The 24,684-nt window shown below is 49.4% G+C and overlaps 1 protein-coding gene and 1 non-coding gene across 2 annotated transcripts; both read right to left on the bottom strand.

Moving 5' to 3' along the window:
- Positions 1–8,042: 8,042 nt before the first annotated feature.
- Positions 8,043–8,206, bottom strand: LOC126002209 (U1 spliceosomal RNA). Its single transcript, XR_007492974.1, has one exon. It is a non-coding gene; the product is annotated as a U1 spliceosomal RNA (small nuclear RNA).
- A 5,740-nt stretch (positions 8,207–13,946) lies between these two features.
- On the bottom strand, positions 13,947–22,432 carry AJUBA (ajuba LIM protein). The gene is made up of 8 exons (XM_049768614.1): positions 21,373–22,432; positions 18,775–18,876; positions 16,871–16,938; positions 16,701–16,763; positions 15,924–16,054; positions 15,795–15,846; positions 14,927–14,995; positions 13,947–14,562 (listed from the first exon to the last, which is right to left on the bottom strand). The coding sequence occupies exons 1-8, from the start codon at positions 22,430–22,432 to the stop codon at positions 14,437–14,439; spliced, it is 1,671 nt and encodes a 556-aa protein (XP_049624571.1). The 3' UTR covers positions 13,947–14,436.
- Positions 22,433–24,684: the final 2,252 nt, after the last annotated feature.

The raw sequence follows: 24,684 nt of genomic DNA, 5'->3' as shown, positions 1-24,684 counted from the left end.
TAATCCTGAGCTAAACTCCTACAGGGAGTTGGAGAGGGATGTAGAAAGATAAATTAGGTATAACTCCTGCTTACAATCTAGCTTTACTTTTTTGAAGGCATTGTTCTTGATTATGTATTCAAAAAACATTCAGATAGATGTTTCTAAGTTGATATATATATAAGTGAGAGTCTAAGAAAAGTCCACTTAACCTTTTGACTTGGGCACTGCTGTACTGTGCCAAGTTAGTGAGAAGACTGGAGATTTGCTTGGACACTTGTAAGAACATTTGTGTCCATATTTTAGGAAACTGTCTCTCACACTTTAGCCCAGAGACAAAGATTTCAGGTGAGTACTTAGTATTCTGCTAATCAAACTAATAAAACTTTTGACCAGACTATGCTCTAATACTGAAAATTTGGGTTTAAGTAATCAGTTCCAAAGTTAGAATTTTTTTTTAAGAGACAAGTTCTCGCTATGTTGCCCAGGCTGGAGGGCAGTAGCTATTTACAGGCACTATCCCACTACTGATCAGCACGGGAGCTTTGACCTGCTCCGTGATTCGCCCCTCCTTAGGCAACCTGGTGGTCCCCCGCCCCCCGGGGGGAAATGTTAGAATATTAAAAGAACCTGTTGAACCTTGAAAATATAACTAAACAATTGTTTAGAAAAGCTTTTAAAAAATAAGCCAGGGCCAGAGAGATAGCATGGAGGTAAGGCGTTTGCCTTTCATGCAGAAGGACAGTGGTTCGAATCCCGGCATCCCATATGGTCCCCTGTGCCTGCCAGGGGTGATTTCTGAGCCTAGAGCCAGGAGTAACCCCTGAGCACTGCCGGATGTGACCCAAAAAAACAAAAAACAAAACAAAACAAAACAAAAAGCCATACTCATTACAAAATTAAAAATAAGTAAATAAGGGCCAGAGAGATAGCACAGTGGGAGGGCATTTGCCTTGCACACAGCCGACCCAGGATGGACGGTGGTTTGAAACCCAGCATCTCATATGGTCCCCCAAGCCTGTCAGGAGCGATTTCTGAGCAGAGAGCCAGGAGTAACCCCTAAGCACATTCGGGTGTGACCCAAAAAACCAAAAACCAAAAAAAAAAAAAAAAAAAAAAAAAAAACCCAGAAAAACAAAGCCACACCTCTTTGAAAGGAACTGAAAGAGGTAGAAGGAATATGTTAAGATTTATAGATCTAGAAACTAGTTCCAAGAATTAAAAAAAAACATACAGGCACTCAAGAGATTTTTAGAGTTATTTTTGAGATTGTTCACTAGAAAATGAAGGTATTCAAAGTCACAAACTATTGATGATTAAGAGAGAAAATTTCATGTGCATTGTAAGTCCATGATTTCAGAAGAAAACAAGTAGATAAAGAAAATATGCAATCAACCTATGACATCAAATGAAAAGTTTAGAACGAATGTTCATAATGTGCCATTTTGGTAATTGCTTAACCCTTCTAAGGGTATTTCAGACCCAACCTTTTGCAATTTTAAAGGTTGTCTGTCTGTTGATGGGAACTTTTGTTATACAAACCAGCAGGAAAACCTGAATTTACTTTGAGACACTGTGGATCAATATAAAAACAAGGCCTGATAGGACATTTTGGATCTCAAAGAAAAGCGGAGAAATTTGGCTCAAAAATGGAACAGATTGAAATAATATCTACCAAAGAAATGAGACAGTAAAAGAAATTGATTCCAAAGAAGGCTAGTATCGCTCTGAGAAGCTAGACAAGAGGCACAACATGTACAGTTCCTGTTACAAATGATCGAGTGTGCTGCTGTGATAGAGAAACATGAACTGGTCTGATAAAAAATAAACTATTTTCTTGAATTTTATTTTATTCTTTGGGGGAAGAGTTCTCTCTGATGTCAGGGATTGAACAGGGGTCACCACATACCACATACAAACAAAAGCACCTTTTTTTTTTTTCTTTGTTTTGGCCCATACCAGGTGGTACTCAGAGATAACTCCTGCTTCTGAGCTCAAGGATCACTCCTGACAGAGCTTGGGGACCATTTGGGGGCACCAGGGGTTGAACCCAGGTTGGTAGTGTACAAGGCAAGTGTCTTATCTATTATACTGTTGCTCTGGTCCCCAAAGATAAACACCTTAACCCCTGCATTATCTCACTGGTTCCTATTCTGATTTTTATTTTTATTTATTGGGTGGGCGGTGGCCACACTTAGCAATGGTGAAGTGCTACTCCTGTTTCTGTGTTCAGGGATTGCTTCTGGAGATGCTCATAGTAGTCCCAGAGATTGAACAAGGGTTGGCTACATGTAAGGCAACCATCTACTATGTCTTTGGCTCCTCTTCTCTGAAGATGTAGTACAAGGGATAAGGTGCTGGCTTGCTTGTAGCTGACCTCAGACTAATTATCAGCACCAAGCACTGCCCGGAATGACCCCCTAAGCACAAAACCAGAGAAAACCCCTGAGTACTAGTGGATGTGCCCCCCCCAAAAAATGTAAATTGATAGTGACACTATCATGTTACTTGTTTTGTGCTTGGGGGCCACATCTATGGTATTCAGGGGCTACTTCATTAGTACTCAGGGGATCATATGGTAAAAGACACAGTAACACTGTCTTATACTGAGCTGCACATGAAAGAGATTTTTCTCTTTACAACACTGTCAAGGGACTAGAGACATGATAGTTCAGCAAGTTCATTGCCTTACATGTAGTCAATCTAAGTTTGATCATCAGCACTCCACAGCACTCCTGAGCACTGCTAGGAGTGGCCACTTAGTATAGAGCCAAGGATAAGCCCTGAGCACTTTCAAAAAAACAGAAAAAAAAAAAAAAAAAAAAAGGAAAAAGAAAAAGAAGAAAATATAGGCCAAGATATGGTCTCACCACTCAGAGATCACTGTAATTACTTAGTGCATGCATAACCCTTCACAACTCCCCCCAAAACACAGACATTACCCTCTACATAAAACTTTGGGACTGGCTTTGTGTTCATGACTTTTTGGGGGGCCACAGGGGAAAAATACCTGACTATGCTTAGGGGACCATAAGGGATGCTGGGAATCAAAACTGGGTTGATCTCAAGGCAAGGATTAAACCCGGACCTCCAGCATGCAAAGTATACTGAGTCATTGAATCATACCTCTAACCCTATAGCAATGTATTTAAGCCAGTAGGGAAAACAGAACCATGCATTTAATTATTATTGTTATCGTTATTATTATTACTAGTAGTAATACTAGTACTATTATTTGCAGCCTCTCTTATCTGGAAGTTTTGAATCTGTGTGTAAAATAGTTTTATTTAGAAAATAACAGAAGAAGGCCTAGATTAGAGCAATAGTTCAGTAGATAAAGCACTTGCCTTGCACACTGTCAATTTAGGTTTGATCCCTTACACCCCATACGGCCCTCAAGTACCACCACGAGTGATCCCTGAATACAAATCCAGGATTCAGTTCTGAGCACAGTCAAGTGTGGCCCCCAAACAAAAGTAAAACAAAATAAGAGAATAGGGGTTGGAGCAATAGTTCTATAGTGAGGCTCCTGCCTTGTAAGCTTCTGACCTAGGGTTCAATCCTTAGCACTCCATATGGTCCTTGGAGCCAAAGTGATCCCTGGGGCTGGAGTGATAGTGCCTAGGGGTTTGTCATAGGCCCCTGGACTCCTCTAATAAATAAGACAGATATTTGTTAGAGTACTGCAAGGCCCTGTGGACACCAGCTGCATGGGCCCATCTTTGGCAGCTCAGCTCTGACAGGGGACCCACAAATTTTTAAAAAAAGGAATTGCATACAAGTTGGCATATGGCAATTTCAGAGTGGAATGTGCTATTTTGACCTCCTTTGTGTTTTGCTTTGCTTGTCTTTATTTTGTTTTGTTTTGAACTATACTTGACAATACTCAAGGGTAACTCCTGGCTTTGCATTAAGGGATCACTCCTGGAGGTGTTCAGGGGACTATATGGAACGCTGGGAATTGAACCCTGATAGGCTATGTGCAATGCAAGAGTCCTATCCACTGTACTATCAATCTGACCCCAAGCTTTGCTCGTCTTGGTCCTATACCTGATAGTGCTCAGGGGACTACATAATACCGAGAATTGAAACCAGGTTGATTACATGTAAAGCACATATTCTAGCATTGGGGTCTCTCCAGTTTTGACCTTTTTTGTTTGTTTAATATTTGGGCTACACTTGTAATGCTGAGTGCTCACTCCTGGCTTCACATTCAGAAATTATTCCTGGCAGTGCTTGGGGGACCACATTGGACACCAGAGAATGTCAGAGGATCAGCTGTATATAAATGCTTTACTTGCTATACTATCACCCCAGTTCATTTGTTTGCTTGTTTTTATTTTTTGAGCCACTCTGCACGGTGTTCAGAGCTCACTCAGGGGATCACTCTTGGTGAGACTTGGGACAATATGGGATGTGGGGATTGATTGAATCTAGATCTACTGTGTGCAAAGCGAGCTCCCAAACCACTGTACTATTATTGCTCAGATCTCCAATTTTGACTTTCGAAGAAATCATACTGACAGCTGATCTTAAAAATCATCTGAAATGAGCTGGCAGGCTGTCCTGAAGATTGCCTCACCTCATAGATGTGCCCAGTTGCTTCCTTCCTGTCCTTGAGCTGCTCTCTGATAACACTATAAACTGAAATTTATGTTTAATATTTCTGGGGGTGGGTGCAGCTTGAATACATACTAGAGGGGTAATGTATTTCATTACACCAAAACTAGTTTAAGGACAATGACACCAAAATAATGAGCACTGACCCTCACAGAATCCTCCTGCTGGTGTTCCTTTATAAGGTAAGAATGAACATTCAGCTAGGTCAGAGAGACAAGAGCTTTCCTTGCTCATGGCTCTCCCTAATTTATCCATAGCATCACATACCTTCTATTCATAAACCATTTTGCCTGTGTTTATTGTTGTTTGGTTTTAGGGGCCACTCCTGGCAATGCTCAGGGGTTACACCTGTCTTTACAGTCAGGAATTATTCCTGGTAGTGCTCTGGGGACTGAACCAAGTGCAAGGCAAGCACCAGTATCTATCCCCTGTTCTATTGCTCTGGCTCTTCATTTGTGGATTTTAGCACTATTCTTTTTTTTATTGGAATCAATAATTTTATTAAAGTTCACAAAATGCTGTTTATCCAATTATGACATTCTTCTAGATTTACTATTTTTTCTCAAGTAGGATTCTAGTTAGAATTATTAAAAATAACTTCCAAGGGCATTTGTGATAGCACAGAAGTAGGGCATGCTGCCAACCTGGGACAGACCTGGGTTCGATCCCTGGCATTCCATATGGTCCCCCAATTCTGCCAGGAGCAATCTCTGAGTGCAGAGCCAGGAGTAACCTCTGAGCGCTGCCAGGTGTGCCCCCCGAAAAAAAACACTTCCAGAGTCAGAGAGATAGTACAATGGGTAATGTGCTGGCCTTGCACACAACAGACCCCTTGTTTGATTCCTGGCGCAGCTATAGTCCCCTGAGCACTGCCAGGAGTGATCCTTGAACATAGATCCAGGAGTATGTCCAAGAGGGTTGGAGAGAGTACAGAAATTAAGGCACTTGCCTTGTGTGTGGTCAAACTATTTGATCCCAGCACCACCAATGTTTCTTCAAGTACTGCCAGTGGTCTGAGTATTGTGAGACATACTGAAATTATTGCTTCCATCCCCAGCACCAAATGGTCCCCACAAGCATTACAAAGTGCAGGCCTGGAGATCCCGTCCTACTAGAATGCAGTAGACCTTTGTACTGCAGAGCCCAAGCACCATATTCTCAGGCTCTCATATTGAATCCCAAAACTAATTGGGGAGAGGGTTTTCAGGGTTGCTTGAGAATTACAGGAACCCACCCTGTTAAAAAAATTCTCAGTGATCCAAATCAAATTTATTTGGAGACAGGATTCAACCTATGGATTGTTCTTGTCAAATCAAAGTCAGGTGAAGTCTCACCTGTCATTTGTGCTCTTCAGCATTAGGTCTTTTGTTTATGACTCTCAATTACTTTGTACTTGTTGACATGTTGCTTGTAATCGTCTCAAAGCATTTTATGTGTGTATTTGTCTCTCTGGCTAGACTGTGACCTCCTCAAGGGCATAAACTCTCCTGCAGAAAACTCCTTTGCTTCTTCAGTGTCGTTTTCAAGGTACTTGAGGGACTGCTAATTCTAATTAACAAGAAAAGCAATAGAGGCCACATGGGCCCCAAGTGATAGTACAACAGGGAGGGCACTTACTTTGCACACAGTTGATTTGGGTTCATTCCTTGGGACCCATATGGTCCCCTGACCTTCGCCAGGAGTGATCCCCAAGAACAGAACCAGAGTAAGCCTTGAGTTTTTGTAAGTAAGTTTTGTAAGTAAGCCTTGTGTGGTCCAAAACAAAAAAAAAAACTAAAAAGAAAAAAAGGAGGGGGAGAAGAGGACAGAACAACAGTATGGTGGGCAGAGCATTTGCCTTGCACACAGTCAACTCAGATTTGATCTCCAGCACCTGAGATCACCAGGAGTAATTCCTGAGCACAGAGTCACACCCAGAGCACTGCTGGGTGTGACGCCAAGTAAAACAAAAAGCACTAGTAATAAGTCAAGGTTTTCGTTGTCTTGTGTTCCTAGATTTTTTTCCACTAAAACTTCCCCCTTTACCCTAGTCATCTAGCACAAAGATTTCATTGACAAATTTCTTTTTTTTTTTTTTTTTTTGGTTTTTGGGTCACACCCGGCAGTGCTCAGGGGTTACTCCTGGCTTCATGCTCAGAAATTGCTCCTGGCAGGCATGGGGGACCATATGGGACGCCGGGATTCGAACCAATGACTTTCTGCATGAAAGGCAAATGCCTTACCTCCATGCTATCTCTCCGGCCCCTGACAAATTTCTTGTACCTGAGATTCTCTGTGATTGGAGGTTGGAGAGGTGAGTAGGGAGAAAGAAGTAAAATAAATAAATAAAAAAAAGATCTTTAGGGGTCAGAGAGAGTACAAAGGGATAAGGTGCTTGCTAGCCTTACATGTGGCCACCCCCTCAGTTTGACACTAGAGGGTCCTCGAAGGAAGTCCTGGTGAGGCCCAAAAACACAAAATAAAATAAGGTCTTTATTAGTCTTCAAACAGTCTTCCAATCCTTTCTCTCCTTTTCATTTTCTTTCCTTCTTTTAATTATTTTTCTTTTTTTGTTTTGTTTTTGTTTTTGTTTTTGTTTTTTGGGTCACACCTGGCAGCGCTCAGGGGTTACTCCTGGCTCTGTGCTCAGAAATCGACCCTGGCAGGCAAGGGGGACCATATGGGATGCCAGGATTCGAACCACCGTCCTTCTACATGAAAGGCAAATGCCTTACCTCCATGCTATCTCTCTGGCTCCCCCCCCCCCCTTTTTTAAAATAAAGTTATACTGGACTAGAATGATAGCATAGCAGTAAGGCGTTTGCCTTGCATGTGACAGACTTGGGATGAACCCGGGTTCGATCCCTGGCATCCCATATGGCCCAGAACCTGACAGGAGCGATTTCTGAGCATAGAGCCAGGAGTAACCCTGAATGCCACTGAGTGTGGCCCCAAAACAAAACTAAAAAATAGTTATACTCATAACCTCATAATGCTGGTGATGTGGTGCTGAAGGTTGAATGCAGGGCCTGGCTTTTATGCTTTACCACTTGAATTATTATCCTGGCCCCTTATTCCCGTCTTTGTAGACATAATCTCAAGTATGTTGGGACTGGAAAGATAGTACCTTGGGTACTTTTCTTGCACACAGTTGACCTGGATTCAATCCTTAGCACCACACTTGGTCTCCTGAGCACACGGTCAGGTTAAATCCTAAACATACATTCCTAAACATAATTAGGAGGTTCTTTCACTGAGGATACCCTCATGGTACATGGGAATTGACCCTCTCCTTGACCTTGAGAGCTTCAAGTGATAAAGGGGAGAAAGGTAGGTCTCTAAGGAGTAAGGCAGAGATGCATAAGTTTCATAAACTGCTTTTGGACCTGTTAGCAAACTGGACTAAGGAACAGTGGTGGGTGTCTGCCTATGCCTGTGACTCTTTTTTTTTTTTTTCCTTTTTGTTTGGGAGAGCGAGAACGCAGTCCCCCACTACCACAAATTATGCAGTCGAGTTTTCCACATTTGGGGAAATCGCAGGGGTCAGCACACCCGGAGTGCAATGGGTGAGCCTCGCCCTGGGGAAACCACCTTCATGATCATGGTATCTCCCCTGCCAGGTAAGTATGCCTGTGACTCTTATCTAAAGACACAAATAAAAAAAAATAAAGTAATAAATAAATAAAAATAATATAATGAATAAAATAAGAAAATAATGTAATGAATAAAGTAAGAAAAATTAAGGGAGTGGCATTGCTTTACATTAAAAAGTCTATTAGATCGGAGAGATAGCACAGCGGTGTTTGCCTTGCAAGCAGCCGATTCAGGACCAAAGGTGGTTGGTTCGATTCCCGGTGTCCCATATGGTCCCCCGTGCCTGCCAGGAGCTATTTCTGAGCAGACAGCCAGGAGTAACCCCTGAGCACCGCCAGGTGTGGCCCAAAAACCAAAAAAAAAAAGTCTATTTCAGGGGCTAGAGAGATAGCATGAAGGTAAGGCGTTTGCCTTGCATGCAGAAAGTCTGTGGTTCAAATCCTGGCATCCCATATGGTCGCCCGAGCCTGCCAGGAGTGATTTCTGAGTGTAGAGACAGGAGTAACTCCTGAGCGCTGCTGGATTTGACCCAAAAAAAAATGTCTATTTAATTAGACGAAAAGCTTCAGTATGTGAAGAAATTCAGTTGCATTCAGATATGTAGTTGAAAAAGGTAGCATATTTTAATAGTCTTCAGATAATTGTGTATACATATTCTTCTTTGACACTATACCAAACATCAAGTAGCAATTTCTTCAAGGTTAGTTGCTATATGGAATCTGAAACTACATAGTTGACCTTTCTTTCCTGTTATACTAAAATGTATTGTTATTTTTTATTTTTGTTTTTTGGGCCACACCTGGCAGTAATCTGGAGTTACTCCTGGTTCTGAGCTCAGAAATAGCTCCTGGCAAACTTGGGGGACTATATGTGATGCCGAGAATTAAACCCAGGTCCATCCCGGGTTGCCACGTGCAAAGCAAATGCCCTACAGCTGTGCTACTGCTCAGGCCCCTAAAATATATTGCTCTAAAAAATGTGTCAACTTATCTAACTTTGAGTGCAGTTTTTGTTACTCATTATTTTGTAGCATCATATATTTCTGACTAATGCAAGAGTAACATATGTGCTATGTTTTATTATTATAAAGTATCAAAAGATATAACTTGCTTAACTAATTTTTAAAATATTGGGAAGTTGTCAAGAATCATGGTGACTGAGGCCGGATAGATAGCATGGAGGTAAGGTGTTTGCCTTGCATGCAGAAGGACGGTGGTTCGAATCCCGGCATCCCATATGAGCGATTTCTGAGTGCAGAGCCAGGAGTAACCCCTGAGTGCTGCTGGGTGTGACCCAAATCCCTCCCCCCCCCAAAAAAAAAAGAAAGAAAAAGATCATGGTGATTTTTAAAAATTTCAGGTTTTGGTTGTAAGATTAATTTTTTTTTTTTTTTTTTGGCCACACTCGGCGTTGCTCAGGGGTTACTCCTGGCTGTCTGCTCAGAAATAGCTCCTGGCAGGCACGGGGGACCATATGGGACACCGGGATTCGAACCAAGCACCTTTGGTCCTGGATCGGCTGCTTGCAAGGCAAACGCCACTGTGCTATCTCTCCGGGCCCTAAGATTAAATTTAAGGGGCCGGAAAGATAGCATAGAGGTAGAGCATTTGCCTTACATGCAGAAGGACAGTGGTTTGAATCCCACAGCCCCCTATTGTCCCCCAAGCCTGCCAGGAGCGATTTCTGTTTTTTTGTTTGTTTTTGGTTTTTGGGTCACACCTGGCAGTGCTCAGAGGTTATTCTTGGCTCTATGCTCAGAAATTGCTCCTGGCAGGCTCAGGGAACCATATAGGATGCCGGGATTCGAACCACTGTCCTGCATGCAAGGCAAATGCCCTACCTCCATGTTATTTCTCTGGCCCCCTTTTTGTTTGTTTTTTTTTTTTTTTTTTTTTTTGGTTTTTGGGCCACACCCGGTAACGCTCAGGGGTTACTCCTGGCTATGCGCTCAGAAGTTGCTCCTGGCTTGGGGGACCATATGGGACACCGGGGGATCGAACCGCGGTCCGTCCAAGGATAGCGCAGGCAAGGCAGGCACCTTACCTTTAGCGCCACCGCCCGGCCCCTTTGTTTGGTTTTTGTTTTGTTTTGTTTTTCAGGAGCGTCAGAGCGTAGAGCCAGAAGTAACCCAAGTGCTGCTGGTTGTGACCAAAACACAAAACAAAACAAAAAACTTTAATTTGGTAACAATATTAGTTTCCTTATTTTTTGTTTTGGGGTCAATACCAGCACTCTTGGCAGGCTCGGGGAATCTTATGAGATGCCGGGAATTGAACTGAGGTCCGTCAGGGGATGGAGCATTCGAGGCAAATGCCCTACAGCTGTGCTATTGCTCCAGCCACAATATTAGTTTTCCTTAAAGTAAAAGTTGCATTTATTCATTATGACCAACGTCTTTCAAAATTTGACTCTGAAAAACTACCATTTATCTGTATTTGTTTCAAATAAAAACAGTGGCAGGAGCGATAGCATAACGGCAGGGCATTTGCCTTGCATGCGGCCAACCGAGGACAGATTCTGATGGTTCGATTCTCAGCATCCCATATGGTACCTCAAGCCTGCCAGGAGCGATTTCTGAGTGCAGAGCCAAGAGTAACCCCTGAGCGCTGCTGTGATGCCCCCCCCCCCCAAATCTAATAAAAACAGTGCTCTTTTTAAAAAAAAAGACACAAAGTTGATCTACCTTTCTCCATTTCAGGACTAATGTCTATCAATAAAAATCTGGTAGCAGATTAGCCAAACAAGGTCTACTTGTGGCTGTATCTTTGGCACCATCTCACTCAAGTTCCACTATCAACTATTACTAAAAAGAACAATTAAGAAGAGCCATTTCCCCATAAACAGGGAGCAGGGAAATGTGTGCCCTGAGGGATACAGTGGGAGTCTGTTGGATGAATTTGGGGCTGATTTTCTGGGTTGACATGTTAGTGCTTGATTTTCCTCTGAAAGGGAGAAAGAAGTCCCAGTGGCATGAAAACAGTCTAAGAGTCCCAGAACTGAGACCTAGTCCCAGCACAGACCTAGAAGGGTATCAGCCAGTCCAAGCCAAAACCAGAGAAAGACAGAGTGATAGAATAGAAAGGATTCCCACTAATGGAACACAGAACTAAAAGGATAGATGAGTAAAACATATCCATGCTTATCTGAATTTCTGGCTGGGCTGCCAGCTGAAGTCTTTGTAGTTATTCAAGAGGGAAATGCCTCAAAGGGCCGGAGTACATGCTTTGCATGTGAAAGGCCAGGCTTTGATCCCCCAGACCACATGGTTCAGAAACTACCATATGTGGTCCCAAAACAAGAATCGCTATTCAAAAGAAACCACCACAGCCACAAGCCCACCAGAAATGATCCTTAAGCACAAAGCCAGGAATAAGTCCTAAGCACCAATGGGTATGGCCTAAAACCCAAATAATAAATAAAAAGAAAAAGCAGGGGCCATTGAGATAGCACAGCAGTAGGGTGTTTGCCTTGCATGCTGTCGACCCAGGAGGGACCAGGTTTGATTCCCAGCATCCCATATGGTCCCCCAGCCTGTCAGGGGCGATTTCTGAGTGCAGAGCTAGGAGTGACCCCTGAACACTGCTGGTTGTGGCCCAAAAACCAATCAATCAATAAATAAAAAAAAATCAATCAATAAAGTTTTTTAAAAATATTAAAAAAAAAAAGCAACCCAGCTATAGAACAGGTAATAAATTTGGTTTCAGGATATTTATCCTTAAGAAATAAAATACGGGGCCGGGCGGTGGCGCTAAAGGTAAGGTGCCTGCCTTGCCAGCGCTGCCTTGGACGGACCGCGGTTCGATCCCCCGGTGTCCCATATGGTCCCCCAAGCCAGGAGCAACTTCTGAGCGCATAGCCAGGAGTAACCCCTGAGCGTTACCGGGTGTGGCCCAAAAACCAAAAAAAAAAAAAAAAAAAAAAAAAAAAAGAAATAAAATACTCGGGGCAGGAGAAATAGCATGGAGGTAAGGCGTTTGCCTTGCATGCAGGTTGGTGGTTCGAATCCCGGCATCCCATATGGTCCCCTGAGCCTGCCAGGAGCAATTTCTGAGCGTAGAGCCAGGAGTAACCCCTGAGGGCTGCCGGTGTGACCCAATCCCCCCCAAAATAAATAAATAAAAATAAAAAAATAAATCAAATACTCAGGGGCCGGGGCTATAGCAAGCAGTAAGGCGTTTGTCTTGCGCGTGGCCAACACAGGACGGACCCCAGTTTGAATCCTGGCATCCCATATGGTCCCCTGAGCATTCTAGGAGCTATTTCTGAGTGCAGAGCCAGGAGTAACTCATGAGCGCTGCCAGGTATGACCCCAAAACAAATACTCCTCAGCAGTATGAATCTGAATGCTCTCTTTTACACATACTGAAGCCTCCTTTTTGTGATCCCCTATTACCTGGCTTGACTCACCCCTAAATATGGAATATGTTCTCAGGAGTTATCAGTTCTAGTACGAAACTCTGTGACACAGTGACAAGAGAATGAAGACTAAGGATGAAAGATAATCAAATCAATTTGGCAAAAAGCAACTCACCTAGAGACAGTCTAAAATAGATATTTATCAAATCTGCAGCATTGAAAATGATTTAGCAGATTCACCCTTTCACTTTTTGTTGCTGTTGTCTGTATAATCTTTGTTAGAAATAAGATGATTATGCCATGTGTCTGTTTAGAATATTCTGGCATTTTAACAGTAGGAATGTAGAAGTTAGTTGAAAGCATAAAAGCCATATCGAGCTCCATTACATTTTTCAAGACATTGACTTTGTAAAAGAAATACAAAAAAAAAAGATACACAAAATGTCTATACCAATTATATTTATTGCTAGAAACTTTAAACTGTTTTTTTAAAAAAACTGTTCAAAAAGTAAATAACATAGAAAAAGATATCCATAAGAGAAGCAATCTCATTTACAAAGTGCTGCAAATTTGATAAATTTATGTTGCTGATAATTCAGAAAAATTATTGGATAGATATAAATCCTTGAAATAACCAAACAATGATGGGGCAAAAAAAAAAGGAATAGGTCATCTAAATGGATAGAACAACCCCACAACAAAAGTAAGCATTTGGCAATGGGTCATTAAGGGAACTAAACTTACAAGTGAACCAATTTTCCACAGTGAATTGGCTTTCAGAGTTCTAGAATTGGATAAACCAGACAAGTCACTGTTGTTCCCTGTAGATCCCTGGCCCTGGTACTGGGGACTTGCACTGGATGTGGTCCTAGAGCCCTTGGAGGTGCCAGAAATAGAGCTGCTTTTGGAGAGCCAAGTGTGGGGGCTCTGCGACCTGAGATAGGGACTTAGTGTGCAAGTGTGTGCATGTGAGTGTGTCCAGCAGCTCCCACTATACTGAGAGCACAGTGCACTCAGACCTGTGAGTGTGGAAGTTAGCAAGCCCATACTTCCCAGACACCCACTTCAGAGACCCACACGTCACCTACCCCAGCCAAGAAAAGGAACCAAGTAACAGGTATCCACCTCCCTCTCTTCCAGGCCCAGTTGAGTCCCTGAGAAACAGGCAGTATAGGCAGAGCTTTGAGACGTACAACAGTCTCCCAAATCCTCAGAGAGGCAATCATGAAATTACTTGTTTAGGGGCCAGAGAGATGACTCCATGGGCTGAAGCACATGCTTTGCATGTTGGAGGCCCTGGTCTGATCTGGTACTGCCTGGTCTCCTGAACACAGCAGAGTATGTCCCCCAAGCTCCTAACCAAGTATAGCCCCTGAGCACAACTGGGCCTGGCCCAAAAACAGGAAGAAAAAAAAAAAAAAAAGAAACAACACATTTAATACGGTCTAGAGTTTTCACCACTTCATCCAGGTTCATAAATTACTGTAAGAACAGAGTTGAATACATGCCTGACACCATACATGGGGCCCAAGAATGAGGAGCACCCATACTGTCTGTTCTCTTTTCTGTGACCCAGACCCAGAATCCTGCTTTAATTGTGTGCACGTGGACACATCTAGAGTCAGGAGACAGTCTAGAGTTGGGTAGCACTGGCATGTGCCTGCAAGTGTCTGCCAGATGGCGCCGCTCACCAGGAGAAGGGGCCATCCTCATCCTGGCCACTGGATGCATGGCTCTTCCTCCACAATCCATTTGGAATGTTGTGATCTTTGGGTCTCTGGCCCTTGGGACTTCTCCAGAAAATCCCTTCTCCAGGCCAGAAGAGTCTTCCTTGCCTAGCTCCTGGAAAGGGCCCTTTGGCCAGAGGGATTCATCAAGGGTAGTGATGGCAGCTATGACGACTGCAGCTCACAAATAGTTGGTGGGGGGCTGTCGGGCACTGAGCCGCTGCATGTGGCAGCCGTGGCAGAGCAAGTGCCCATCCAGGGGGAAACAGCAGCAGCCCTCCTCATCACTCAGCTGCATCCGGCAGTCCTAGAGAAGGAAGGTACCCAATTCACCTCAGTGCAGGCACCCTGGACACGGGGAGTCTGCCCAGTAAATACCAACTCCTAAGAAGTGACTGGAAGAAAGGGAGAATGGAGGGGTCTGATTCCCAGAGAAGAAATGAGAGAAAAATGCCTCCCCTGGACGCCAGGTGTCGCTACTACAGCAGAAATAGGGAGGCAGCCTCCCACTGTCAGCAGGTCACAGACAACAGCTCTAGTTGGGAGTAGAGATGAGGAAGGCCAACGACTCAAGAAAGGACAGGACGGACAGACTGGAGACAGGTTGGAGCACTTGCTATCTTTCCCACACCCGACAGCTCCCTGATAGACACAGCTTCCTCCACACTCACCTCACAGTGGTAGCACTCAAAATGATAATCTCGGTCCATGGAAATTACCCTCACGATGTCCTCACAGCCCTAAAATGTGAGAGCCGGATGGAGATGAGAGCAGCCGACACCCCCACTCCACTCTACCCTCCTTTAGAGAGACATCCAGCCCATACCTCCCCACTAAACAGCTCCCTCAGAAACTCTGTGTAGCTCTGCAATGAACACCCCCCCCCTTCCTGCCCTCCTCAGTGGCTCTGGCCTTATCCATCTCTCCCTGTTGCAGGGGAAGCAGATGCAAGGGAAGGTGCTTATCAGCTGACAGACTAAGCAGTGAGCAAGAGGGTTTGAAATCTCTGGTCTTCACTGGCATCTTTCCCTGATACACCAACAAAAATCTCTTTTTCTTTCTTTCTTTTTTTTTTTTTTTTTTTTTTAATATTTTGAGGTCACATTCGGGAGTATTCAGGGTCATTCGTAGGTATGTTCAGAGGATCATGCAATATTGTGGGATTATACTAGTCTCCTGCAAGTAGAACATGTGCTTTGCCCGATGAGTTATTTCTTATGTCCATCAGCATTGTTTTCACCCCATTTCTACCAGCCCACAGGATTCCCCCCACCTTTTTGCAGGCCCTACATTTGGGATCTGGTGACCTTGACCTCAAAGAAAGTATCTTCCTCAAAGGAATGGGTAGAGGAGAAGGAGCCAGGGTGCAGGGAAGCTGTCAGACATGTATGGGCCGGATGTTGGGGTCAAGATAATGACCCCAAGAGCGGAGTCACACGGGAATCTTTGCTGAGCACATTCCTCAGAAGCCCTGCTTCCCGGGGGAGGTCAGACTGCATGTCCCCAGTCCCCTCCCCAGAGGCACCCAGACACACTGACCTCGGAAGGGAGGATGGGCTGGCCACATGCCGCACACTTGGGGGCGTAATTCCTGCCAGATAAAGAGCAGAGATGAGCAGAGGTTGGGAGCCCCAGCCCAGTTTCCCTCCACAGCCCGTTTGGACTCACTTATGGTAGTCGGTGACACAGTACACTTGGTTGGAGAAGTCCACAGTGAAGGGAATGCCGTCCAGGCACTTGTTGCAGACAACACAACGGAAGCAGCCTGGGTGATAGGACTTCCCCATGGCCTGGAGGATCTGGCTCACGGCATGGAGGAGAAACAGTGTCTGGCAAATGCCGGCTCTCCAGAGGCTCCAGCTGTTGCCACTGACCTCACCCAACAGCCCCCTCAACTCCCAGCCCCACACCACTTGGCTAGTAATCTGAGGTGACTGAGAAGAAACCCTGAGCAAGATCACAGAAAGCATCTAGTCCAGCGCTTCTTAGGCAGGCCTCAAATTAGGACTGTCTGGGGAGTTTGCCAAGCCTCCCCCACTGCCCCACCGGAAGTATGTTTCAAACTCTGGCAATGACCCAGACACTGGTATTTTTGGCCCTTCTTCCCAACTGATCCACTAGGCTGCCAGGGTTGAGAACCACAGACCTAATCCAATCACCCCTTCTTACAAAAAAGGAAACTATGCTCCAAATGATCCCAGCCAGAAGCAGGAAAGGGATTAAGATCAAGAAATTCACATTCCTGGCTAAGGCTGGAGTCTTGGTTGTGCCTGTGGATCACAGCAGCCTGGAGCTGGCAGAGGAGCCAGAGGAAGCCACTGTAGCCCGCAGCCAGGGAGGATGGGTGGAAGTGATTTATCCAGTCGGGCTTTCTTCCCCTCACCCTCACTCGAGTCCCCAGGCCCACCTCTTAACCTCAGTCTCTGCTGAAGGCACTTGGCTCACCTTCTCCAAAATCAAGTGACCACAGACACAGCACTTCTCGGCTGCTTCCTGAAACCCTGAAAACTGAGAAGAGAATGACCAAGGGAGGCTGTTATTAGCTGAGAGTGAGCCCTGATGCCACAGAGAACCCCCACGCAGAAGCCCCGTATAGTTCCAGGGACCTTACTCACCAGATAGTCTTCCTCACAGTATACAGAGCCATTGACACTGTAGAAAGCCTTGCAGCGCAAAGTTCGTCCTAGGAGCAGCAGAGAAGGGCTGGGGCTTATCCCAGAGCCAGGCACAAGGCTTCCCTGGCTCTGGGGTCACTGCACCCCAATGATACATGCTGTATTTAAGTTTGGACTTCGGTACTTATCTGTCCTCCTCCTGCTTACTCTCTGTTCTACCTCCCCATACAATATTCATTTGATGCATTACTCTTTTATTTTTTGGGGGGGCATACCTGGCAGTGCTTAGGAGTTATTCCTGTTTCTGCACTCAGAAATCACTCCTGGCAGGCTTGGGGGACCATATGAAATACCAAGGATTGAACCTGGGTCAGCTGTATGCAAGGCAAACACCCTAGTGGTGGTGATATTGCTCCAGCACCCCATCTGATACAATTTCAATCCAATTCCAGGATCTTCTTTGGTGTGTTTCTTACCAACTTCCCTCTCCTATCCTCCCTCTACTCTCTCTGCCCCTCAGCTCCTGCCTCAACCATTTCCCATGCCAGCCTCCTCCCCTATTAGACCCTTCCTTGAAAGGTGCTGTGCCTGGAACCTTCTGAGAAAGCAGAGTCAACCCGAGACTGAAGGACATGGTTCAGGAGCTTTGAACAAGGTGTTGTGCATGGTCACAGAGACTAGCACATTGTCACAGGCCTTACTCTCTGGGGCCTTTCAACCAAAGACTGGCTGCCAGAGCGTGGCAATCCTGCTCTCCCAGCCAGGTCTGGCCTGTCCAAGGCTAGGACATTCAGAGGAATCACTAGGGACAAAGTGCTTTGTTTGGAAGCAAAGTCAGTTCCCTTCTCACCGTATTAAAACTGTATCCCAAAGCTGAAAAGGATTGAGTCTCTGGGGCGAGCAGACAAGATAGGCCCTGCATCTATTCACCTTGTAACCCACTGTGAGCTGCTGCAGGGAAGGACAAAGCATCCTACCACTGCCCTCTGTGTATCATAGTCTCCACTTCTCCCTCTGACCAGTGGATAAGAAAAGCTGACTCAGACACTCATGAGACCCAGGGCCATAGAGACAGTAAGAGACATACTCAGTAACAAGTAGCAGGATGGACAGAGGAACCCAAAGAGCAGAAGCATGGGCTGGGGCTGGGTGGGCCATGGTAAGGGAAGTCAGACAGGCCAAGATAGGAGATTAAAGGTTTAGCAAAGGAATGAGAGTAGGCAAGCACTGGAGAGGGGGGGACAGGCAGGGGAGGGAAGAGCTAGGGAGTTAAGGGCATTGGGAGCACAACACCCCCCCCTCCAGGCGGGCCTCCAGAGCTAACAGAGCAGCGGGCATTCCTGCAGCGTGATGTCATCAGCTTGGCATGGCCTAGTGGCCTGCACTCCAGCGAGGTGGCTGAACTCTGACCAGCCAAGAGAAAACCCCCCTCGTGCCCCCCCCCATGGCTCCCCACTCCCTCAGCCCACCCCCCGCCCTTCCCACATTCCAGTCTTTCACTGTCGCCCCAGGCAACTCCACTGCCCAAGACCAAACCCCACCAAGGAGAGGCCGGAGGGCCAGGCTGGAGTCCAAGCTGGGCAGACAGAGAGGCAGAAGAATGAAGGAGGCAGAGAGGGGCGGAAAGAGGCTGGTGAGGAGGAGGAGAAGTGACTGCAGAAAGCAGGCCCACCATAGGGCAGGGGAAGCAGGTAGTATGGGAAGAGAGATAAGGGAAGGTGGGAACATGCTCCAAAAGCCAGAGTTTGTGTAAAGATATCTAGGAGGGTGAGTGTGTGTAAAGGTCTACAGAAAGGTGTGAGTGTGTGAGAGGGCTAGTAAAGGTACATGGGAGGCTGAGTGTGAGACTCTGAAATTTAAGCATGTGAATATCTGTGTGCGTGCGTGAGGGGAGTTGCACTCACCACAGGAGCAGCAAACAAAGCACTGGGTGTGGTACAGACTGTCCAGGGCCTGGCAGGCATTGCTCTGCCCGTAGATGCCTTTGTTGCACTTGATACAGGTGCCTGAGGGAAGAGATGAAGCTGTCAGCATCACACCCCACTTCCCTGCTCAAAACCAGGGATTCCGGATCTTTCAGGACCACCAGTCCCAGCCTGCCTTTAATGGGTTCCCTTAGGGGAAGGAAGAGGGGGAAAAGAAATGGGCTGGAGTGAGGTCTTGGCTGGGCAAATCCATTCTTGTTTACTAACTTGTTGACAGGTAATATTTTCTTAGCATCTATTTTGTGTTTAGCAAAAATTGTGGGGCCCAATATTGTGGATAGTTAGATGAAAGTGGAGAACTGCTTGCTGACCATAGGATGCTAAGTTCCTGGTGGAGCGAAAGGCCTGACCAGGCAGGGTTTATGAGCCCAATGGCACTGTGTGGGAATAGACAGATGCCAGTCCAGCAGGGCCCACAGCAGGCCAGCGTCCAAGAGCCTCTCTAAACCTCAGTTCCAAACAGTACTTCTCTACTCGGAATCTTGAGTACAGTGGGGAGCACAGGAGCCTGATTCCCAATGGGACAATGCAGGGTATACTCCAGAATGAAACATAGAAAGGGGGTGCTAAACCCCTACTGTCTCCCTTCTGGCAGGCTAGCCCCAGCACTGCTTTACCCCCCCATAAATATACCTGGCTCCAATACTCCTTTCCTGGGTGTGTTCTTCTCCCCTCCACTCCCCAATTCCAACCCAATGAGTGAGGGCCAGGGCCTGTCTTTAGGGAGCAGATCCCAACGGGCCCGCCTCACCCGGCCCACCACTCCTCCTCGGCACACTGCCACGCTGCCTGCCTGTTGGGGCCCATCCCAGTCTCTGCCCAGGGGCTTGGGAGTCCGTGCAGCAGCTGCAGCCACTGATGGGCCTGGGCCTGTTCCGCTCCCACCCTCTGGCAGCTGGCAAGGCTACAGGAGGAAGGGGCCCCTACTAGAGGCAAGGGTGGGAGGGGGTGCCGTCAGGCTGGGGTGCTGGCAGGAGGCGAAACCACCCTGAAGGAGAAGTCCCTAACTGGGGGTCAAAATGTGGCCTCTCGTGAGGGGACCAGGCCAAAGGGCCGGACTAGAGCCCTAGACTTTATGGGAAGACAAGATCAAACTGCTAAGGCGTGTCTGCCTCACCTCCTCTAACCAAGCAGATCCACACCTAGGCGCTTCCTGCCATTTTATTGCACTCCGAAGAGTAGAAGAGTGCCTTCCTTTTGGCTCTGGGGATTTAACAAAAGACAGACAACCACTTCTCTTGGGTCTCAAGAGGAAGCTGCTGAAAGGAGCTTGGTCCCCCTTGACCAAAGTGTCACCTACTCTGGGCTTTCCTCTCTGGGGCAGAGGCTGGAGAGGACGGGCCAGACCCTTCCCTCCTGTGATCTCAGCTTCCTCCAAGTCCTCTTCCTAGTTGTTTCTCTTCCCACTCACATTTCCAGCTGCAAGTTTTGATTGGGGTTCAGGACAGGAACATGGGAAGAGAGGTGTGAAGGAGAGGCTTGGAAAACCGAAGATTTTTATGGGTGAGCCTGGGGTTGTGCCCCCCCCCCCAACCCTTGTCTCCTTATTCCCTATCTCCCTGAGATGAGCTTTTCCCTAGGGAAGGGGTATATGTGTGTCTCGTCTTGAAGCTCATTCAAGCACCAGTCCCCTGTAGCCAAAACTACCACGACGACTTCTTCAAACCAGCCACGTGGGGGAAAAAAAAATCACACTATGACCACCAGGTCTCCTAAACAGGCGTTGGAAAGATGGGACCACTCCTGGGCTTAGTTACACGGACAGCTGACAAGACAATTGATATTGGTATCCATCCAGGGGGGTGCGATGGCGTCCCAGGGACTTGCCGAAGATACGGTGCCAGAGGCGGACACTCCGGGGCTTTCTCTGACACGCGGTGGCAGGTACGCAGCAGGACCGGTGCGAGGCTACGGCGCGGGGTCCCTTGCTCCTACCTATAGCCCGCAGGCTCTTTAACCCCCTTGCTCCCTCCCGGGCCCAGTTTCCCAGGCCGAGGCATTCGCCCCGCGCAGTGCAGCGCAGCGCAGCGCGTGTTAGGAAGCGCCCCCGCACCCCACACCTCCGCGCCCCGCTCGCCCCGCCCGCGGGCACCTGGAGCGCCGGGCAGGAGCCGGCACGCACGCGGCGCGCCCGCCGGCCCCCCACCCGCGCATTCCCCGAATTCCTGCGGGCGGAGCTGGGCCCGGGTGGGGGCGCGGCGCGGCGCGGCGCGGCGCGCACGAGCCTGCAGGGGCATTGCCGCCGCCGAGGGGCACCGCCGGCTGGGGCGGGGGGCGATGCTCTGGCGGCCCTGCTCGGTCCCCCTTCCCGAGAGCGCACCGGGGCCCCCGCTGCAGTTTGGAGAGCGGGGTTCCCCAGTTACCAGTCCCCGGGAAAGCCCCCTTTGCCCGTTCCCAGTCCGACCCCGACGCCCGCCTCGGGTTCGGACCTCGGAGCGAGCGAGCGAGCGGGCGTCCGAAGTTTTGCGCCGTCGGGTCCCCCGCGGTGCTCGCTGCCCAGCCACGGGTCGCACTCACCGAAATAGTCCTCCCGGGCCTCCGGCTCCCGCATCCGGAGCCGGGCGGCCTCGGGCACGAAGGAGGCCGGCGGCTCGTCGACCCCCGACGGCGGCGGCTCGAGCGCGGACAGGTCCCCGCGCGCGCCGGCTTCTCGCGCCCCGGTGGCGGCCGCCAGGCGCAGCAGCGCCGCCAGCTCGTCCTGGTAGCGGGCGGCCGCGGCGCAGTCCCCGTAGCCGGTGACCGAGTGCCGCCCGGGCTGCGCGCCCCGCCGCTCCAGCGGCCCCGCCGCGCCCACCGCGGCCCCGGCCAGCGCCCCGGGGCTGCCCAGCGCGGGCGGGTACGAGTGGCGGCTCTCCTGGCAGCCGAAGCCCGCGGGCCGGTGCGCGGCGCACAGTCTGTCGAGGGCGGCGCGCAGCTCGGGGTAGGCGGCCGCGACGCCGCCGGGGGAGTAGGCGGCCGGGGCGCCGGGCAGCAGCGGCGGGCCGAAGAGGCAGGGCCCGGCGGGCAGCGGGCTGCCGTGGCGCTGGTCGTAGCCCATGCTGATGCCGCTCGTGCGGTTGCTGCAGGGCCGGCTGCCGCCCGCGCCGCCCGCGCCCGTGCCGTCCAGCAGCAGGCTGCCGCGCGGGCTGGACGGCTTGCTGGCGTCGCTGGCCGAGCTGCTGGCGAAGCTGGAGCGGGGGCTCAGCGCGGGCGCGGCGGTGTCCAGCCGGAAGTCGGGGGGCAGCGGCCCGGCGCGGCTCGCGGCCGGCGCCCCGGGCCCGGGGAAGGCGCCTTCGTAGCGCGGCGCGTCCAGGGAGCCGCGCGGGGCGCCGCGCTCCGCGTCCAGGGGGCCCGGCTCCCGCGCGGGCTCCAGCGCCTCCTCGCCGGCTCCCCCGGCGGCGCCGCGGGGCCCCGGCTTCCTAGGCGCCCCCGGACGCGCGAGCGCCCCGTCGGAGCCGGCGCCGGGGCCGGGGCCGGAGGCGGCGTTGGAGCCGGTGCGGCTCGGCTCCCCCTTCCTGCGGCCGAACTTGGCGCTGCCGGAGTCCGAGAGCCGCAGCTTCTCCAGCAGGCGGCTGGCCTTCTCCCCCAGGCGCTCCATGCCGAGGCGCCCGCGTCTCGCGCCCGGCGGGGTCCCCAGGGGCACGGGCTGGGCACCGGCGTCTACAGGGCAGCCCGGATGCCCGGCGCCGGCACTCCCAGCGCATCCCCCGGCGCCGGGGGCCGGGCTCCCCCGCGCAACTCTGAAGGCCCGTGCGCGGCCGCGACTGTCGGGCCGGCCTCCGCGGCTCCGGCTCCGGGTCTGGCTCGGTGTCCGTGTCCCTGTCCACGCTCGCTCGCCCGCCCCTCGCCTCGCCTCGCCTCGCCTCGCACTCAGTCAGCCGCGACCCAACTTCGCTCGCAAACTTTTGTCTGCCCGGCCGGATCTACTTCCCGGGGGGCGTGGCGGGGGCGTGGCGGGGGCGTGGCCGGGCGGGCGGGGGCTCGCGCAGGGATCCGGAGGCACCGGAGGCACGTCGACCCGGGTGTCCGCGAAGCTGCCCCGGGACAGCCTGGACGGATGGAGCTGGGGGACCGTGCGCGGACGACGGGAGGAGAGGCCGGAGAACGCCCTGGCGAGGGAACCGTCTGCAACGCTGCAGCCTGTTCTCTTCGAGGATGGGGATGGGAGATGGGGTGTATGGGGGGGCGAGCCGGGGGGCGGGACTCTTTGTCTGCAGCTGGAATGCGCGGAGGGGCACGGTGGGTGGCATCGCTGGCGCCTCGCCTCGCCTGCCTCAGGTCCTGCGCCAGCTGCACCGTGACTTTGTTCCCCGTGTCTCAGGACTGTGGCCCAGAGGCTGGACTGGGACGAGCGAGGCTTGCAGGCTGGGACTTGGGGAGAGTTGAGAACGCTCCGTCTAGAGCTCAGCTTAGAAGGGCGAAGCGCAGTGGGTCCCGGGGACTGGTAGCTCGAGGGAGACATGGAGCTGTTAGAGGACTTCACGAAGGCAGAGGCAGATTTGTGCCAGAGAGAGAACGAGAGATCGAAGCCCCCGGTGGGAAGAGGAGACAGATCACTTGCTGACGGGATTGGGATGGTGTCTTAAGTAAAAATGATGGAGAAGTTTGAGACTAACTGATCAAGGGAGGTATGGATGGATGGATGGATGGACAGTGACCCCCTGGTGTTGAGCAAGGGTTTTTTTAGTCAGCATTTCTGATGACCAGTTATTTCAGGACTGAAGGCCCCGGGGGCCCCACAGGAGATTAGTGATATTCTGGAGTAACAATGAATTTGGAGGAGAGGGAGAACTGTCACTTAGAGAAGAAAGTAAGTAAAACCATTACGGGGTGGGAAAGGAAGAGACTGATAGAAGAAAGAAGGAAAAGTGACTGAAGTTGAACAAGCTCATTAAATGCCAGCCAACTGATTTTCGCTCAGACTAGCTCCATCAGGGCCAGTGGCTCAGGAAGCAGAAGTAGAGAAAGAGACTCCTGTATTTAAATAGTAAATGAGTATTAAAATTATATGCAGGCAAAGCATATTCCTTTCTTCTTAACATTCAAACACCTTTTATCGTCTTACTGTCTTCGGGAATAGGGAAGGAAGGGGATGTTCATATCCTGGGGGAAATTAATTTGGCACAAACTACTTGGCTTCTTTGTTTTCACAGCATTGTCTGTCTCCCTGACCTCATCTCTCCTGAGAATCAGCTTCTCTGTTTCCCCCTTCAGGCCTAAGGCTTATTCTCTGATCCAGAGGAGTTTCTATCAGATGGGGAGCAGGGAGGACTGTCTGTCTGCTTTAGTAAGGGAAGAGAGTGATCAGGTTGCACCCAGAATCTGCTGTTAGCCACATCTTCACAATTAACCTTAAGCCTTTCCTCCCTCTCCTGTCTCCAGATGGGAGAACCTGGATTCTTTCTCCCAATTACACCCTCAGGTAGTCACACATTTTCTAATGTATAAGAAGCTTTGTTCATTTGTGGTGAGGCAGATAGAGTTAATTTGGGGGGGGGGGTGCTGCATATTCAACAATTCTCAGTGGTTACTCCTGACAGTGCTGAAGGAACCTGATAGTGCCGGGGATTGAACCTGAGTTGGCTCTGTGCAATGCAAATACCCTATTTGCTGCATTTATCGCCCAGGTCCAAAAAGGAGTTAAATCTTTTTTTTTTTTTTTTTGTTTTTGGGCCACACCCAGTAATGCTCAGGGGTTACTCCTGGCTACGCGCTCAGAAGTCGCTCCTGGCTTGGGGGACCATATGGGACACCGGGGGATAGTGCTGGCAAGGCATACACCTTACTTCTAGTGCCATCGCTCTGGCCCCAGGAGTTAAATCTTAAGAAAGATTCAAGTCTTTGGGGCTG

This window comes from Suncus etruscus, chromosome 2 (genome assembly GCF_024139225.1).
Source record: "Suncus etruscus isolate mSunEtr1 chromosome 2, mSunEtr1.pri.cur, whole genome shotgun sequence".
NCBI classification, from domain to species: Eukaryota; Metazoa; Chordata; class Mammalia; order Eulipotyphla; family Soricidae; genus Suncus; species Suncus etruscus.
The sequence above is the reverse complement of the archived record's forward strand: the minus strand, read 5'-3'. Positions and strand labels throughout refer to the sequence as shown.